At 38.2% G+C, this 18131-nt stretch overlaps 1 protein-coding gene across 1 annotated transcript in view; it reads left to right on the top strand.

Annotated features, from left to right (window-relative positions):
- The first annotated feature begins 1654 nt into the window (after positions 1 to 1654).
- LOC102203030 (zinc finger protein 385B-like) overlaps positions 1655 to 18131 on the top strand; it is a 74207-nt gene continuing 57730 nt past the window's right edge. Inside the window, exon 1 of the mRNA XM_005749227.1 lies at positions 1655 to 1786. Within this exon, the coding sequence (XP_005749284.1) occupies positions 1744 to 1786 (43 nt within the window). The 5' untranslated portion in view covers positions 1655 to 1743. The remainder of the gene's footprint in view (positions 1787 to 18131) is intronic.

Consider the following 18131-nt stretch of genomic DNA (forward strand, 5'->3'; position numbering starts at 1 on the left):
TGTTTATGGAAATACATTATCGTTGTTTCAAGGCTGTAAAAACACCAGCAGGTGTCTCAGTGTTGCAAAATATGACTTTTCTCTTTTAATTTCATCATACCGAAGCTGCCTTTAGGTAAAATGCACAACATTTAATTGATTTGTCTTTTATGTATGTTGTGCCAAATCACAAAAGCAGTCTTTATGGTAGTTTCTACTGGCATTGGCTTTATACTGTAAGGTAAGAAAACCCCAACAATCAGGAGACCCCATATAAGCAAGCACTTAGCAACTGTGGGAAGGAAAAACTCAATTTTACAGGAAGAAACCCCAGAAGAACCACACTCAGGGAGGTGCAGCCATCTGTTACAACTGGTTGGAGAGTAAGACATACTCATTCATTGCAGCCTTGAACTTTGACCTTCTTTTCTGCTCTACATATAGATGACACAGGCTTGAGGGTTAGCATGATCTCCAAAGTATGCTTGGTTGCATGTTACAAATTTCAATGCAATACAATAGGATATGGTCATGTTTTAACATGCTGCTTTTGAGTGCAGTATATTCGGATATGGTAAATCGTTTTGTGTATTGAAAGTCCATCTTTATTTTAAATGTCCTCAATGATGATATAAGATCTTTTATGAGTGCACTTCTGTATGACAGTCACACCGGCCTCTGTGAAAATAAAACAAATTAACTTGTAAAAGCAATTTGCAATGCAGAAAATACCACACTAATGAGACATTTCATTAGTTTTATTGTCTGCTGTTATTTCCACTTTTATAGAGCAAAGTCTCTGTCACGATTTAAAAGTTACATTTTTGACTACACACTATGATGTAGGCCACATGTATAAGACTATTGTATTTACATTTTATATATAAAGAAGGTGCTTATTCATGTAAATACAATTAATGAACATAACCAACTATTTCTACTACTCTGATATGATTCATAAATCCAACTAAAAGCTCAGGATATGCCCCCTATAAGCTCTTCTCTCTCAGTACACCATTAATCACAACCACTGGACAGGTTGCCAGACTTCTGTTAAATAATAAAACAATGCGAATACAGCTGTTGCCCCCAAGTTCTGTTATGTAACTGTATACTGCTATAATGTAAGGGTTGTCTAATTGTCCTATGAAGACACATTAAACATCAAGTGTATAGTGTATTACTATGGTGTACCTTCTCTTATGGTTGTCTGATGTAAGCGTTACAGTTGTGCACATGTATTTGCTGATGTTTATGTTTACATTTGATTTATTCTTTACTTTGTATCTTGTAGGACAACTTGAGGAAAGTTTTTGTTGTGGTTGTGTAAAAAGATGGCTATACTGAGTTTGTTTGAATAAGGCCCTATTAAATAAAATCTGTTATCAGCCAATCAGTTAAGCTAATCAGTCACAGAGTAGAATAAGTAGAAATTTCTGGGGGAAAAAACGCTCTACACTTTCATTGAAATTCTTTGGGTTGCTTCATAAAGTAATAAGAGTAGCCCGCTCTTATTAACATTTTACATTTCAAACAGTCCCGTGCCACTGCTGCTCCAACCCTGTTTTCACGTCGACTGATTTCATTTGGCCCTTTTTTCCTTTTCCCTCACAACCTCGCGCGCAGTGATTCGGTATCTCTGTCGCGCAGGCGGCGGTGCCACAGCGCGCGCGCATTACCCTCGTGGTTTTATCTTTTCTGGACTCGGTCGCGGGACTGAAACGCCTGCTGCTGAGCTCGCGCTGTAATCTGTGACAGCTGGAAATGGACAGTAGCGACGCAGGAGCTGTGCAACCGTCTTACACAGGTAGGAATGTTGTTTAAATGTTGTATTCCGAGGCTGTTTGTGTGTGAACGTCGCTTTGGACACCTGCGGACTGCGCTTTCGTGTCGACTAAATGTTTCTACAGTGTCTTTCTTTTGCGTTTGATAGAAATGCATTTGCTATTTTTTCTATTTAAAATTATAGTAAGTAAGTAAGTAAGTAAGTAAGTAAGTAAGTAAGTAGTAGTTAAAACATTCTATATCAATTTAAAAAACATGTTTTTTTTTATTTCTTTTCCTGGTGGATAAGGGTTCCAGTTTTGTGTTTGGTTTGTCGGTGTGTATGAAAAAGTGCTAGTATTTGACAAAAAAAAAATCATGTTCTAACTTTTAAAATCTGAGTGTTTTGGAGGCACAAATATCACATGTATTAATTGTCGTTGGTTATAGTAGTTGCCTTAGTCATATTTAAGAAGAAATAATATCCTGACACATATCTGGTGGTGTTGATGGAGGTCAGAGGCGTACCTGGGTTTGTGAATGAAGTTATTTAAACCCTGGAGCTCAGGGATTTTTTTTTAGGCATTTCGAGTGTCTCAGTGCACATCGCTGAATCCCTGTGTGTGTGTTTCATACCGTAGTTGTGTGTGTGCAGACCCTTAAGGATGTCGGCCACTATTCTGTGGAATAATTTTAACATTAAATGAAGATGTATATGAAAGAAAAAAGAGTCAACCCCATATGCATCTTTTCTTCCTATGCCCTATGGCTATCCTATATTTGGAGCTAACCCAAATATGCTTTCTCTTTTCAAACTTTTTTCTTTTAGTACTAGCAGGTGTAGTGCAGGTGGTCCTGGCTCAATCATCTTTGAATAAGACTGAACCCCAAATCTAAAATCTCCATCTGTTAGTATATGTGGAGGGGCCAAAAACGCAAATCACTGTGGATGAAAGGTTCTGGAAAATACATGTGTTGTATTGTTTTCCCAAGATGAAAATTGAATTCGCTGATTACTGGCTGTTTTCTCAATCAGTGGACTCATTTTTTCTTGTGTGAAATACAAAAAAAACTAGTTTTCAAAATGCCATTTGCTGTTTTTTGTTTTTCATCCAAAGCATTATCACAAGTGGCGAATATTCATCTGCAGCTGACACCAAAACAGATGATTTTTATTTATTTATTTTTGAGTACTCCCTGTTAAATTTAGGGTCTAATCAAACGATAAACTTGCTGGCTCTATACTGACACGTGTGTGTGCTCATCGTGTCATTTACTGTGTTGAAACCTCAGCTGTGCTGCTTGAGGTTCACTTCAGTCTTCCTATAGATGTGAGCGTCTCACTCCATCATTACCGTGAGTGCGGCCCTGGCATACTCAGCTGCTGCTCAATTCAAGCAGAGTAGACACACTTAAACACCCAGCACTGGCCACATCATCACGTTCTGCATCCTCTTTCAGTGACCTTGCGCGCCTCCGTCCCCCTCTGCGTCAGCTTCAAACATAAATGGCTCCAAATGACGCTGCATCCCTGCCAAGCTCTGGTGAGGAGATGCTCTTTCCAACTGCATGGAAGCCAGTCATTTTCGCTGTGAACAAAAGGTCCTTGATTCATCAAATCCCACACCTTCTACTGCCCGCTCCCCTGAGTGATGCTGTAATTTTCACTAGCACTCCTCCGGTGTGAGGCTGGTAGAGTTTCTTTTTTTTAAACTTTTTTTTAACACCAAGTGCGATTCTGTTGGGTTCTTAGGTGTGTATACAGCTGGGCCAGACTCGCTCTCTCCAGTCTCAGCATGAAAGCAGTCATTTAGCTAAATTTGTATGTAGGTTAGTTCATCCAGAGACAAACTCAGTGCACATTATGTTAAATATACATGTGGGAAATGGACTGGCAGCAGTTTCTAATGACAAGCAGTACTTACAGTACAGAAAGGCAAAAGGGTAATTGTTATTCGATTTCTTTTAGAAAAGAAGAAAGTCTGAAATTATCATAAGGGTAATTTCAGTAATGAGGAGCAAAGGTAATGAGAAGTTTGGTAAGTTAGCAGCTTTTAAGACAATTCAACATATTATGGTGCAAGGCCTCCCAATGCAAAAGCCATTTGTGGAAGAGGGGAAAAGTGTTTTGCACAATAAATGTGGTAAGCTTGGAGAGAAGAGCTGCTCTTTAATTCACCTTTTGTTTGTCTTATATGATGGCAAACTCAATAATTTGGAGTTTTGGATCTTAATTGCTTAATTGAAATAATAATAAAAAGCTATTAATAAATAATTGAACTCATTATAAGCTAATTTTAACAAAACAACATCTGCAACTAGGGACAAATGCTGCTCTATGAATTTAATAGATGGGGTAAAGATCTTTTAGATTCCCACAGAATCTTCATTTCTTTGGTCTCTACCTGCACTGGCACCTCATCACTAGTGCATGTTTCCCCCTCGCTTCTTCAGGTTCAGATTAGCACCCCGTCTGTATATTCAAACCCAAGAGCATCTACCGAGACACCACATCTCTCACCATCCTGCACGGTGGAGAAAGGTCACATTCACAGATTGCTACCATTCCAAACATTGGTGATGAAGTTGAGTGACCAGCTTATCTCCCTACCCCCTTCTTTAACTTTTTCTCCTACCTCGGAGCTTTCTCTTCTGTACTTTGGCATTTGGCCGGCGCCATCTGTCTCAGTAAAAACCATCAGCTGTGAAATTGAGAATAATCATGTGGAACGAGATTGGGATGGGAGCAGCTTGAGCTCCAGCCCTTAGCTGTCAATGGACTCATGGCTCCTGCTGATAAAGTCCAACAAAGATTGAACACTCATCCACAAATCATTCTTTGTTGATATGTTGGCAATATTGCTTTTCTTTTTTCTTCCCGTTGGTGTGACAGAAGATTTTTTTAATGCAGGGAGACGCCACTCTCGGGCCTTTAGAGTCAGGGTGGTAAAATGAACAGTGTTTTTCCCTGTGCTGTAAACAGAGATTGATGAGATATCCCATTGGTACTCCTGAATACTATACAGCTGCCATGGGGTGTGGCTTTCCTAATGTGTTTTATGACTAATGGCTTTGACAGCCAACTGACAGGCAGAGCTCGCTGCCTTTATTTGAAGAGCCTCTGGAGCCTGAGAGTTAAAATGCAAATAAAGTAGGAGAAGACACTAGCATCAACATGAAACAGTTCCTCTAACACTCTAATGAAATGCATTAAAGCATATAAAAATGACTGGTGAGTAGCTACAACAGAGGTACTGTCAGAATACGGTGATGTGTAATTCCACAGTCTGGACTGAGAAACATCAGTCATCACAGAATATTTATAGTATAAAGTACATAAAAGAGCTCTTCAGAGGAAAAGAAAAGTTAGGAGTATTGTGTTGATATTATTAACATGTCACCAAACTCCTTGTAAGGATAATGCGGTAAGAATATGACTCATAAAACCTTTTTGTTTTAATTAAATTATTTCAGTGCTTCTGACAATTTTTCCCCAATGAAACTAAATAATTAGGGCGTCAGGTCTATTTAAGAAACATACATAGTTTCTTATTTTGACAATAAACATTAAGATAAAAAAAAATCCAAAATAATAACAAACAGACAAAGGTTAAATTGTCAATGCGAGAATTTTAATTTCAAAACATTTCAGCCATAGACAGTATAAATATGGATGACATCATTCACTGATTGTGGAGTGAGCATTCTGAAGCCTCAGCGTTAGCATGTTGACTATTTCAAGTTGTCAGCTATTGCTAGCTAGTGTAGCTGGCAGGCTGCAGTCATAACTGACTGCATGGGTGCAATGCAGGGAGGTGTTGTGTGAAGCTGTGTGTCAACTGGAGGACAAGAAGACAGGACTGTTGGTATCAATACTACTGTAAGTCAATACCTAATGAGATAGGTTTTTTTTTATTGCTACCAATTATTACCAATTGCTATCACAGTAACACGTTTTTTAGCCTACTCTGTACATTGTCCAAATCTTGTAAAATATTTAAATAAACAAACAGAACCTTATTATTAGTCTAATTAAATAAGTAATTAATAAAAAGTAGGATACAATGTCACCATTACATTATGCTTTTGTTCAGAAGAGGTGCAAATAATGATTGGTTTTGTTAATAATCTTTTCAGATTTTCTCAGTAACGCTTAGAAAATTTAAAAAAATTGAAAAACTATTAATAATAACGAAATTAAACAACTGTTTTTTAAAGCAGTTTTTTCTGTGAACTACATCTTAAGGATGTTTATAATTAAAGGGAGTATACATCAAATTGAAAGGTGGGTATTGTAGTAACATCATATCGTTTTTGCTGCTTTGTTTGGAATTGCTTAAGAAAATTAAAACGGGGGGTACTAATGTGGAGAAAAGCGCTGTATGCAGTCCACATCGCCAAAGCCACAACACTATAGTCTATCAGCTGTGTGGCAGCCATTTTCTGCCCTGGATTTCATTGTTGCAGCGGCTGCTTGTGGTGTTAACACACATTCTCCCTGCAGATGTCCAATAGCAGCATGAAAAAGGACTGCAAATGTTTAAACAAAACACTTCTGTCTTCATTCGGTGTGACTAATCGCATAGAAAAAAAAACCTCTGTGAAGCATCGGTAATAATTTGAAATGGACTGTCGCCCAAATGACTAACCACAGTTATCGTCAAAACGAAGCTTCCACTAGCAAATTGCAGGTGCAGTCTACACCTTATCACAATAGACTCACAATAGATTGCTCTTCCCAACCCCCAACCCCCCTCCCATCCGAGCCTGCTTTTCCTCAGACCCTCCGAAATGGATTTCTGCTTAAATCTCCCATCAAAGACGTAATGGCTCTTTGGCTGTGTCATTACAAATCAGATGACAGTCTCCTTCACAGACTGGCAGCTTAAACCTGCCTCTGGACTGATAACAGTGATCTTTATTTGGCTGCTCAGAGGTGAAGACAGGGCAGAGCCACCTCCCCGATTGTCGAGCGAACCCCATAACAAATTTCTATCTGGGTGAAAATGCAGTCCTTCAGAGCTTGTACAAAATGTCAAAACACCCACAAATGATCGATAGAAGGCACATTATGACAACAAGGTGGTCAATACTCTTGTGATAAACTGAAAGCTGAAAAAAGATAAACCCTGTGCTTACGATGAAGTCAAATGGTCGGTTGGTTACATCTTAAATTGTTTGCAGCTCATATAGAGCATTACCACATGTATACTATGGTATGCATTTTCTCGCATGTGGCTGGATCATCTGCTTCCCTGGTGTTTAAAAAAAACGGAATCACTGTCAGAAACATTCACTGAAAAACAAGGTGCAAACTTTCCTCTTTTTCACATGGAGCAGGCTAGTTTTTAACAAAAATGCCTCCTGTCATCATGTCATGTAATCACATGGCAAGGTGTACACAGAAAGTGTGAATAGTGATTTCTTAGCGTCCCCTCCTTGTTTTTGAAAGCAAACACGCTGCTGCCGCAGTGCTTAAAAAATGTTCTTTGAGCAATTTTGCCTCCACATGCACCTTTTATTTCCATTTAAAAACACAAACATGTGTTTTTAGACGCAAACGGAGCCAAATGTTAAACCAGCTCAGATGGATAGTAGCTCCTCGAGTCCCCCTTCATCTGGACAGAGGGATGCACAGACATATTAAGGGCTGTGTGGGAAGTTGAATTTTCGCACGGCCCATTACCTCTCCATTCCCCCGTGGCTGCATTGCAGGTACAGATTCAGCACAGCAAGAAGCTGTGTGAAAACGCTTTTCTTTGTGTGTGTGTGTGTGTGCTTTGTGTATATGTGGGTGTTTACGCCCATATGTGTGTGATGACAGAGAAATTATTCTTCATAATGGGCTGAAGGTCATTCACAAGAAAGACTGGTCTCCGTGTTTGAATAATTTTGCACCATTTAATCCATAAAAGGTTACACTTGGTCATGTTGCCGATCGTCACATAAAATTCATCAGGATGTGGCCTTCAGTTGACTTTTTACTAAAACTGTGTGGATTTTGGTTACATTTTATTTATATAATGCTAGATCACAGCAAGAGTCAGATTTTTCGTTTTCAGTACCGATATTGGTATAGTCCAGTTTTTAGTGTCATGGTTTAATTCAGAGTTAATAATCTGTTGAATTAACAGTAAATGACAAAAATGTATATTTAATCTAACTGCAGCTAGCTGTGTTATGTTGCAGTTGCAGGTTAGACCTGAGATTTGAAGTTTAAGACAGTGTATTGATTGGGTAGTTTTCAGGTTTACTGGAATTGGCTGTGGCTAAGTTGGCCTGTGGCACACAAATCATTCACAAATATTTTGCAGAGCTAATTCCCAAGGTTCCCAAGTTCCTGCCTGAATTGAATGACAACATGAAACAAACCTTGAGTTTATGTGTTGGTGTGTGTCCTTGTGGGGGAGCACATTTGTTGATGAAATACAAATGTTACTGACTACTCCTACGTGCAGAGCAGTGTCATTGGTTTGTCTTCTTATACTGTAGTTCTCAGAACTAAACCCCAGTGTGGGAAATTGAACTTAAAGAATAAACATGAAATGCATTTTTCTCCTTTTGTGTTTCTTACTTACATCACGTTTTGTGTGTGTGTGTGTGTGTCTACGTGTGTGTTTTTGTCACTACACTGTAAGCTGGGATAATTACTAAAGGCACCATCTGACCAAACAGCTTGATTTTAGGTATTGTCATGTCTAAGATGCTCTATAGTTCAGCTCAGAATCGACTATATTTTTGCTGTCAAACATTCTCTGCAGTCCCTCTGTGCTGTTTTACTGTATGTCTATGTGTGTGTGTGTGTGTGTGTGCGTGTGGCAGTGAATGGACAGAGCGAAGACAATGTTAGATGAGCTGACAACAAATCGTTATGTTACTGTAAGTGCAATTAAAGCTGCTGATAGTAGTGAAGCTAGTCCTGGCCAGAGCACTTGGAGCCCTCCTGCTGATAATGTTACAGCTGCACCCCCCCTCTTACATGCACAGGGGGACATGACTTGATCCAACACTCCTCCTGGCATTACAAGTTTTTGGTAGGGTTAGATGCAAGAGTAAACACTCTGTACAACCTTGTAGCACTCAATCAGACTCAATTTTTATGGTAAATTGAACTGTTTTTTATGGTGCTTTTCTAGTCTTACTAACTACTTAGAGTGCTTTTACAATACAAACCACCTTCACTCATACAAACACATTTATAAAGGCTTTCTCTATCAAGCACAGACACAGTTATGGACCTCTAAGGGGCAAATTGTGACTCACTATCTTGCCTAAGGAAACTTGGACATGCGGACTATACGAGTTGGGATCAAACCATGCTGTATCTCTGAATGTATTTGTATGGAATGACCAAACTAAGCAAAACACGATAAAGAGAAAAAGCAGATAAGGAAAATTGCCACCGTTGTTCTAGCTTTGGCCTGTCCAGATCCTCAACGCAGTCTGCAGATGTGTTTTTAGTCTAGTTGGTACATTTATCCTTTCTATAGGAATGCACGAGGACAGCCTCTGCTCTATACAGCCTGACAAAATATAGGCTTTGAATAATCGTGTTAATGAGAAAATGCCCCGGCCTTACAACTCTTGTAGTTGTAGTAGATTCAGTCAGAAAATAAAGCTGATGAAATTTTCTACATTTTTTGCCAAGGAGGTAGCACTTCATCCATTTGAAACATTTTCGGTCTTTGCTGTTTCTCCTGAGATCAAAGGGCTTTTGCTTCTCACCTGACTTGTCATGCAGCTTCTTATACTGAAATAATTTTGCTCTTTGTTCCTCTATTAAATGCCGTGTTATATTCTCTCCAATGGCTATTCCTACTGTGCACAAAAGACCACTCAAGCAGCCAAAATTAAATGGCCGTTAATTGAAAGAGCCATTATGGCATGTCTCTGCTGCTCGGGCTGTCTGGTTTCAATCATGACTGAATCATAGAGAGTTGATAGTGAAGCTCTTGGGCTGTTATGTCTACTAAGTTATGATCATTAGGCTCATGTGACTCAATTTCATGATGATAAATTACTCTTGTTTACAGGTTTTATGGAGTGAATAGTAGAGGAAGAATGCTTTGTACTCTACTGCTCAATCTCATGTGGAGAATTTAGCTCAGGTGACAGATGAATATTTCAGAGTAACAGCTGATGAACATGTTTCATAACGTAAGTGGTCACAGTTACATGGTCAAGGCAATTTTTTGAAAATTATTTGGTTGCAGTGATCAGTTCAGAGTCATTTATGAAAAAAAAAATCTGTAATTTAGCTTGAATTATCTTCTATAATTAATAAAGTAGCAACTAATAGGTAACGTGTTGCGTGCTCAGTCTTAACAAATACAACACAAACAGCATATGGGAGCAGGCACAGACTGGATACATTAAACCACCAAAATTACCTGCCTTTTCAGTGACACATATACGCATGGACAACTTAGCCAAATGAGTAGATGTAAGAGTGTATGCCTGACAATGCAACTGTGTTGGGGGTTTTCTCACTGACCTTTCTTACATTAATGAAAATAACATCAAGCAAACCTACTCAGTGTGGTCTCCTAGTTAGGACTGAGCAAAAATGCAATGTTTCATAAATACTTCAGCATTATTTCATTGGGTTTTAGAGGTAGGTGAACACCTTTACCTCAACTGGCTTACGCCTCTTAGACTTTTCGTAAACATAATTTTTTAGACCAAACTTGTGAGACTTTTAAAGTTCTATAAAATGAGAAAAGTGAGATCTAATGGTGCAAAGGGTTAAGCCCATAGCTGTCATCTGGAATGATGGCATTACAATCACATGTGAATCCAAAACAGTGACTTGTTCTTAGCTCCTATGTATTCTTTTTGTTTTTCTGTATGGTTTTTCTCACTTTGAGTAGATTTCCCCTACTGGGCTCATCACATTATATGAGCAACATACTAAGCCGCATACAGATAACAACTACAGGAGTTCTCGGCACACAGTTTTTATGCTGATGTTAATGCCAGAGGAGGTGCTGCAATTACTGAGTCAGCAGAGGCAAGGCAAGGCAAGTTTATTTATATAGCACAATTCAACAACAAGGTGATTCAAAGTGCTTTACAGAGACATTAAAAAACAAAAACAAATAAAAAGCATGATTTAAAATTGATTAAAAAACAGTAGATAAAATCAGAACAGTAGATAAAATCAGAACAGTAGATAAAATCAGAACAGTAGATAAAATCAGTAGTTAAAATGTAAGTTTTGAAATTTAAGCTTAACACTGTGGATTTGGTGTTTTATTCAAATAGGTGAGTCTTCAACCTGGATTTAAATAAACTGAGTGTTTCAGCTGATCTGAGGCTTTCTGGGAGTTTGTTCCAGATATAAGGAGCATAAAAGCTGAATGCAGCTTCTCCGTGTCTGGTTCTGACTCTGGGAACTGATAAAAAACCGGATCCAGTTGACCTGAGGGATCTGGAAGGTTCATACTGGGTCAGGAGGTCACTGATGTATTTTGGTCCTAAACCATTCAGAGCTTTATAGACCAGCATCAGAACTTTAAAGTCTATCCTTTGACAGACAGGCAGCCACTGTAAAGACCTCAGAGCTGGACTGATGTGGTCCACTTTTTTGGTTTTAGTGAGGACTCGAGCAGCAGAGTTCTGAATTCACGCACGATGCCCCTCAGAAACTTGGCAGTCTGTAATTTTACGTGGTCTCGCACTTAGCTGTGTTGCTTTGTGTCTTAAACACTTAAATTCTGTAATAATACCATTTATGATTGATCAGAAATATATTTTTTCCCATGTTGCAACAGTCACACCCTACACTACCACACTCGTATTCAGTGAGCTCTGAAGATCCACTCATTTTTTTTCACTAATGTTTGTAATGACAGACTGCATGGCTAAGTAGCGCGGATCAAATCACCTGAATTCAAATATTAAGAGGTGTGGCCCAATACTTTTTGTCAGCAGGTGAAATCTGCAGATGATATCAGAACATTCAGGGCTAAGCCCTGGGGCAGAACTGCCACATTTGTAAATGTAGCTTATTCTAGTAATCATAATCCTCTGGTAAGCACAATTATTGACTTATTCATCAATGAAAGCCATGAATGACATTGTGTTTGCTATATTGTATCAGCCTATTTAGAGAATGTGATTAAAACTAGATTTAGCTAGCTGGTTTATTTGTCAGAATGAACAAGTCTAGACGAGTTTCCTAACCAGACAGCATTAATGGGATAACAGGATCATTCAGCGAATCAAACCCATTTTACCTAGGGAGTGCTTCTAATTAAAAGTCAATCCAATTTGGTCTGTCAGGCTTCCAGCATGAGTCAACACAGATAGTAACTTGGAGGATGGATGATTAGAGCAGAAAGGGAACAGTGATCTTATCTGCAGTCATCTGTCAACATTGGACAGTGGGCTCTAGAAATTAAACACTGCTCAATTCCTGCAGTCTGCGTTTAGATTTACATCATCCATTCTAGCCAATGACTCAAGGTATTTAACCTAAAGTTTGGCTGGATAGTTATTTATGCAGGTAGCTATTTTGTTCATTTATTTTGATGGTGGTTATGGATTCGCCAGTCAAATCTGATAAAAGCAACTTCAAAAGTTTGGTAATTTTTACCCTAAAAGAAAGTTTTAAAAAGCCACCAACCACCATCTTTGCTTTGCTGAAATTAGTCTTATAGAATCTCTGATATTACAAATTATTTACATTATAAACTCTAATTTGCTACTTCTGTGCCAACTGCTGCACATTTGATTAGCACTTGGATTTTTTTTAATCCATCTTATTTTATGTTCATTTTTTGTAAGTTATAACATACAGGCTATTTAATAATAGTTTAAATTTACAATATGAGATGATTGTAGAGATAATTCTTTGTCAACCATAAGTGCTAATGTGCGCATTTTAAATATCTCCTGTATATTTTGAATCAGCAGTTGTTACACAGGGGTCTCACGATCGACTCCACTCAGTGTATATTTATCAACTTATGGGCCAGACATGGGCTAGACAAATGAAACGGAAAACCACCCTGAAAACATCTTAGTCATCCTCATTAGTCATCCATACATCCCTCCTCCCACCCTCTGCTATCACTCCACATGGAAAGCATATGTCACTCCTACGAATGGAAGTATTTTATTTGCTTGGCAGGCGATCAGTTAGCATAAACATTTTTTTTTTTAATGTTTGCTCAAGTTCTAAAAGCACTGAGTGTGTAACTTGGAGCCAAAGATAAAAAAGATACAAATAAGGTGCATGTGTCTATGATTTTTAATGTTCTTAGTCGCAGCTTCGGCCTGCATTACCATTGTTGTGAGAAATTCCTGGAACACAAAGTGAAAACTGTTCAGGGGTCTTTTCCAAATGTAAACTTGTGAAAAGTTAATTTAATTTTGCTCTTCCCCAAGTCGCTTTTTGTTACTTTTAATCCTACACCTCTATCCTAGTTTATTTTCAGAATTTAAAATGTGAAAGTAATAATCCAGCCAGCTTCAACCTACAGATCAAAACACACATTTGGCATGCCAAACCGATTCCTGGAGGAGTTGAGCTAAGTTGGAAATCTAAGTTAAAGGTGAAACGGTTACTTAAAGACTAGATACACTTGTAGGGCAGAGTGTTGTAAAGCCTGAAGGCAGATTGAATCTTTGAAGACAGTGTATCAGACACCGAAACCTTTAAATGATTGAAGACAGTTCCTCCTCCTCCATGAAGACTGCACGGGTTATAGAAAAGTGCTTTTAATTTTAGACTCCAAAAACATTTGCTGGAGTCAGAAAAAACAAAAAGGCTACCAGCTGAAACTGGCCACAGACATTTTATTCTCTAAGCCTCCCGAATATCTCCCTTAAATCAGGCAAAACTGCAGGAGCTTGCCATTGGCTGCTGCAAGAGCTTAATAACGAAAGTAAATGATACGTTGAGGAAAAGTGTCGCCCGTCAGTCCTGTTATAAAACATCCACAGCATCTTTAGTCAAGTACAGTACTTATGATACTGATCTCACACATTTCATATAAAATAAGAGCTCATAAAATCTTTTGGATTCACTTGCAGTAAGTAAGCGTGCAGGGTTTTTTTGGGGGTTTTTTTATATCGGAGATACATTCATCTTGGCTGCACTGCTAAGCAAGTTAGCCAAGTGTTATGCAGAAAAAAACACAGTGATGTCGGCATTCCATTAATATCTTCCAACAATTCTTTATAAATTCCCACTTTGTTGGCATCGTGCAGTAGGCGCCCATGGTTAAACATATCTAAAACTGTTAACGAGAATTTAGGTCAAGTCTTGTTTTGAGTGTGAAGGGAAGGAAGAGGCGGATTTACAGTTGACTGCAGGCCAATCCCTTCCAACAGCCCACATCTAACACAGTTGTCCAAACTAATCTATCTCTTTATAATCAGCAGTTCCTCTCCACATTTTACTGGATGCCTCTCAATCTGCCAAAAATAAGCGGTTAAATATATGGTGACATGTTAGTTAGTAAATGTCAACTCGTCAAAATTATTTTAATTTAGCATCAGATTTTAACCTGAAGCATTTTAAAGATTCTTTTTGAGTTCATGCAGTCTTATAAAAGATGCTTATTATTTATTATATCTGGATTTAGTGGTTTGTGTGTAGGAACTGTACCAAGTAGCATCATATTTGGAAAAAAATACATAACAAAAACAAAATAGTTTAACTCTTTAAAGTCGGAACCATGAAACAATTGCCAGAAAAATATTGAAACTTATTGTTTCAAAATGCTGTGTTTATTGAACCTGTAATTAATGTTAATTTGCACTATATTTGCTACATCTGGTGTGTTCTTTAAAAATGTATTATGCAAATCATTTTGCTTTTTCAGGTGCAGAAGTCTCAAAAACTCACAAAAAGGGATACAAATATCATCAAATATGACGCATTTGGCTTTAAAGGGTTAAAGGAATATTCTGTATTGTTTCTATTGAGAATAAGAAGAACAATAACATCATCTCACCTGTAATCTTATTGCCCTATACATTAAATGTAATTATGATTAGGTCTGCGTTTAACTTTTTCAGTCAAAACTGAGATATAGAATTTTAATTCTCACACTTTATAAGATAAAAAGGACTTCATGTTTCTTCTGTTCCCTGTCCAAAGTAAAGAGTGTGTTATCAAGTCTTACATCCAGCTCTCTTCATGAAAGCTGTTCCTCTCAGAAACTAAACAACCATAAACAGTATTTTAAAAACACCTCATGAATTGTTTAATTTACTTGGTACATTTTCATCATGATTTGAATGCTGCAACATATTTTTGCATCAAATGTTTTGACTCATTGGATTGTTACCAAGTTCTAATTTTGTACTTAAAAAAAAAAAATCCCTGTTTGCAGTGCGACTGCATTTTCTGTACTCTGCCTTCGTGGTCAGGTCACATTTGCTTTGGTGCCTACAGTAGCCTTGGGGCTCTCCCAGATGGCCCATGACAGATGCCCACAATTGCTGTTGCCCTTGGTTGAAGAGCGGTCCCTCCCCCAGATTAAAAAAAAAAGAAAAAAAAAAGTTATTCCTAAATTCCCAAACATCACAGTTTTCCCATTTGGCTTACCCTGCTTTTACTCATGATTTACTTCCCATTATATTCTGTCATTTACTGTCTGCTGCCCTTATTTTTTATTTAAATAGCTCTGTTTGTTTGACCTCCCATTTAGGGTTTCACATCTCCTCTCCTCTCCTCTCCTCTCCTCTCACTGCACCATTCTTTGTCCTTAACTTAATCCCATGTCCTCTGCTGCTTTTTCATAGAATACCTGAATGCATACGAAACATGTCAATGAGATTTTTATATCCATTATTGTCGCTCATGATTATGTACATACCAAAAACATTTTTAACCTTTCATGCAGATGTGGCAATAAATGACCTGATAAATCTCTGCAACAAAGTAATACCAATGCTTTATACACTGGGTTGCATTATATGGTTAAGCTGTAACATTTTTGCTTTACATATATATTTCTAGTAAGTTTTTCGTCAGATCCATATACTCAAATGTAGCTCCAAAAGCCATTAATGGATAAAACAAAATAATACGCAAAACAGTGAGTACATTTGGGGTCTGAAAGCACCAAAAAGGCAACAATAAAGTAGGAAAATGACTCACAATAGACTCACTTTGCCGCTATCAGGAATTTAACTGGTAAAATCATAAAATAAATGTACATCTGCTGGATTACTATTGTTGGGAACAAGCATCCCATTTGTTCTCTTATCTATATTTGGCCAGGAACAGCCGATTCCTCTCCACTGTCTTTTTTTCAATGAACACCTTGATCTGTTTTCCCTTTACAAGCTCAACTTAGCTTAGGCCTCGGTCACACAGGCCTAGACCCAAGTTGGGGACAGCATGGCAACCGGTGGTCACTAGGAATGTGCAAACCCAACCAGTTTTGATGCCTGGAGATGTGCAATTAGTTGCAAAGATGGTACTACACCAAAACCCTCATTGTCATTGCTTTGTTTGTTAGCAGATTGGCATACTTGCCTGGAGTTTGCATGAAAGATCCTGACTTATCTGCAAACACTTGCCAACTACTGGCTGAGTGTTGACACTTGAAAAGCTGGACAGAAACATAAAATATTTGCCTTGAAAGTAGAATTTATGCCTTAATGCTGAAACCAACATGCTGCAAAAGGCACAGTTGTTACTTTACTGGTCATTTGGCCAGTGGTTGCCAAGTGGTTGGCAACTGGCCTCATGGCTCATGCGACTGTGGCCTAAGATAGCTACTGTCATATCTTTATGACACACCCTTTATAACCTGTAGATCTGTTCAAAGGGCAGATCTGCAGATATCTTGTAGGTGATGGAAGAAAGATGTAGAGTCTACATTTAAGTTAATAGTAAATGTATTGAAAGATACAATAAACTTGTGTACTACCTTGAGGACAAAACACTGTAACTGTGAAATATAGTAGGGCACATGGAAAAGAATACATTTTTCTGTGCTAATTGGGTCCTCTGGCCCGTCACAGTTTCTCCGTATTACAGGAAACACACACACGTGCACACACACACACACACTGACTGCCTGGCCATGTACTGGTAAGCACTTCAGTTTGAGAGACTCCACCTGGGCGACAGAGATTACATTTTGTCATTCCTGGCTGTGGCCTACCTCAGCAGTATTTGCACAGAGCACAAATGATCTTTGTGTGAATGTGTCAAGGCTGAAGGAAGATTAAGTGCAAGGACGGGGATTTGTTGTAATAGGCATGGGCACTGGGTCCCTCCGATTATGGAAATCTTTAAGAATTTGTGCCAAGATGTGGATTATATTTACATTGCTTCTGTTTCCCTCCCACAAAGTAAACGTATTTAAGAAAATTGGCAAAATGCTAAAAATGTAAACAGTGCAGTATTCAAAAATTATTAAAGTTTAAAACAGTTACATTTTTATGATGGATATGTTATAAATCAAATAACCAAAAAGTCAGTAATAACAGACTTCCAAATCTTGTTCTACCATACTGAGAACAGGATCTTTGCTTTCCAGTGAGCTACTTTTCTAAAGTTCACAGGTCACAGAAGGACACCTGCTCGCTTGCACGATTCTTTAGTAAAGTGTTGACATAGTGTCTATGTCACTGCATAGACAGTTGCCCACACCTCATCAATCAAATCCGTCGTGTATGGAAGTTAAAACAGGCAGAAGTGTGATATGATTAGGCTGAGCATGTTGAGTGTCCAGCAGTAGTGTGTTTTTATTTTTCTGGTGGGTAAATAATGCACGATTTAGGTGATTGAGAAGCTAAATTGGCTACAGATGAGGATGTGTGTCGTCCTTCTGACTGAACAAGTAACCAGTAAATGTAGAGATTGACTACATTACCTATTGCATAACTTCTCACATACCCACAACCACAATTTCACTCTGTAATCCAATACTAAAACCATACCAGATTATCTTAATTTAATGGCTTACGGCACAGAAAAAGCTAAGGAACAAAAAAGAAATTTCCAAGCAACTACAGCTATTTCTTTTCTTCTTTTTTTCACAGTTATGCTCTGGAACCTGTAAGGTTTGTCTTCAACAGCTCCGTGCAAAAGATCCAAGGGTTTTTATATCAGCAGCATTTTTACAGAGAATGTGGATACCATTGCTATATCTGCGACTATTGCAGATATTCAATCCAAACAGATTTTTTTTAAAGAGAGCTGCAAGATCAAGGATTTGCCACAGCTTGTGAGTTACTTTGAATTAGGAGAGGAGACTGAAAGCCTGACGACTCTACTTTTGTAGGCCTAGTCATTTATGTTCTTTGTAAATCTGAATGCTTTCTAAGAACGAGCAGTGGGCAGCTCCTATTGTGACGATATAGAAAATGACCTCACAGCTCAGTTGATGTGTGACCCAATAACTATTTCCCTGAAG

The sequence above is a fragment of the Pundamilia nyererei genome, unplaced genomic scaffold, assembly GCF_000239375.1.
Source record: "Pundamilia nyererei isolate P.nyererei 1_Seehausen unplaced genomic scaffold, PunNye1.0 scaffold00240, whole genome shotgun sequence".
NCBI classification, from domain to species: domain Eukaryota; kingdom Metazoa; phylum Chordata; class Actinopteri; order Cichliformes; family Cichlidae; genus Pundamilia; species Pundamilia nyererei.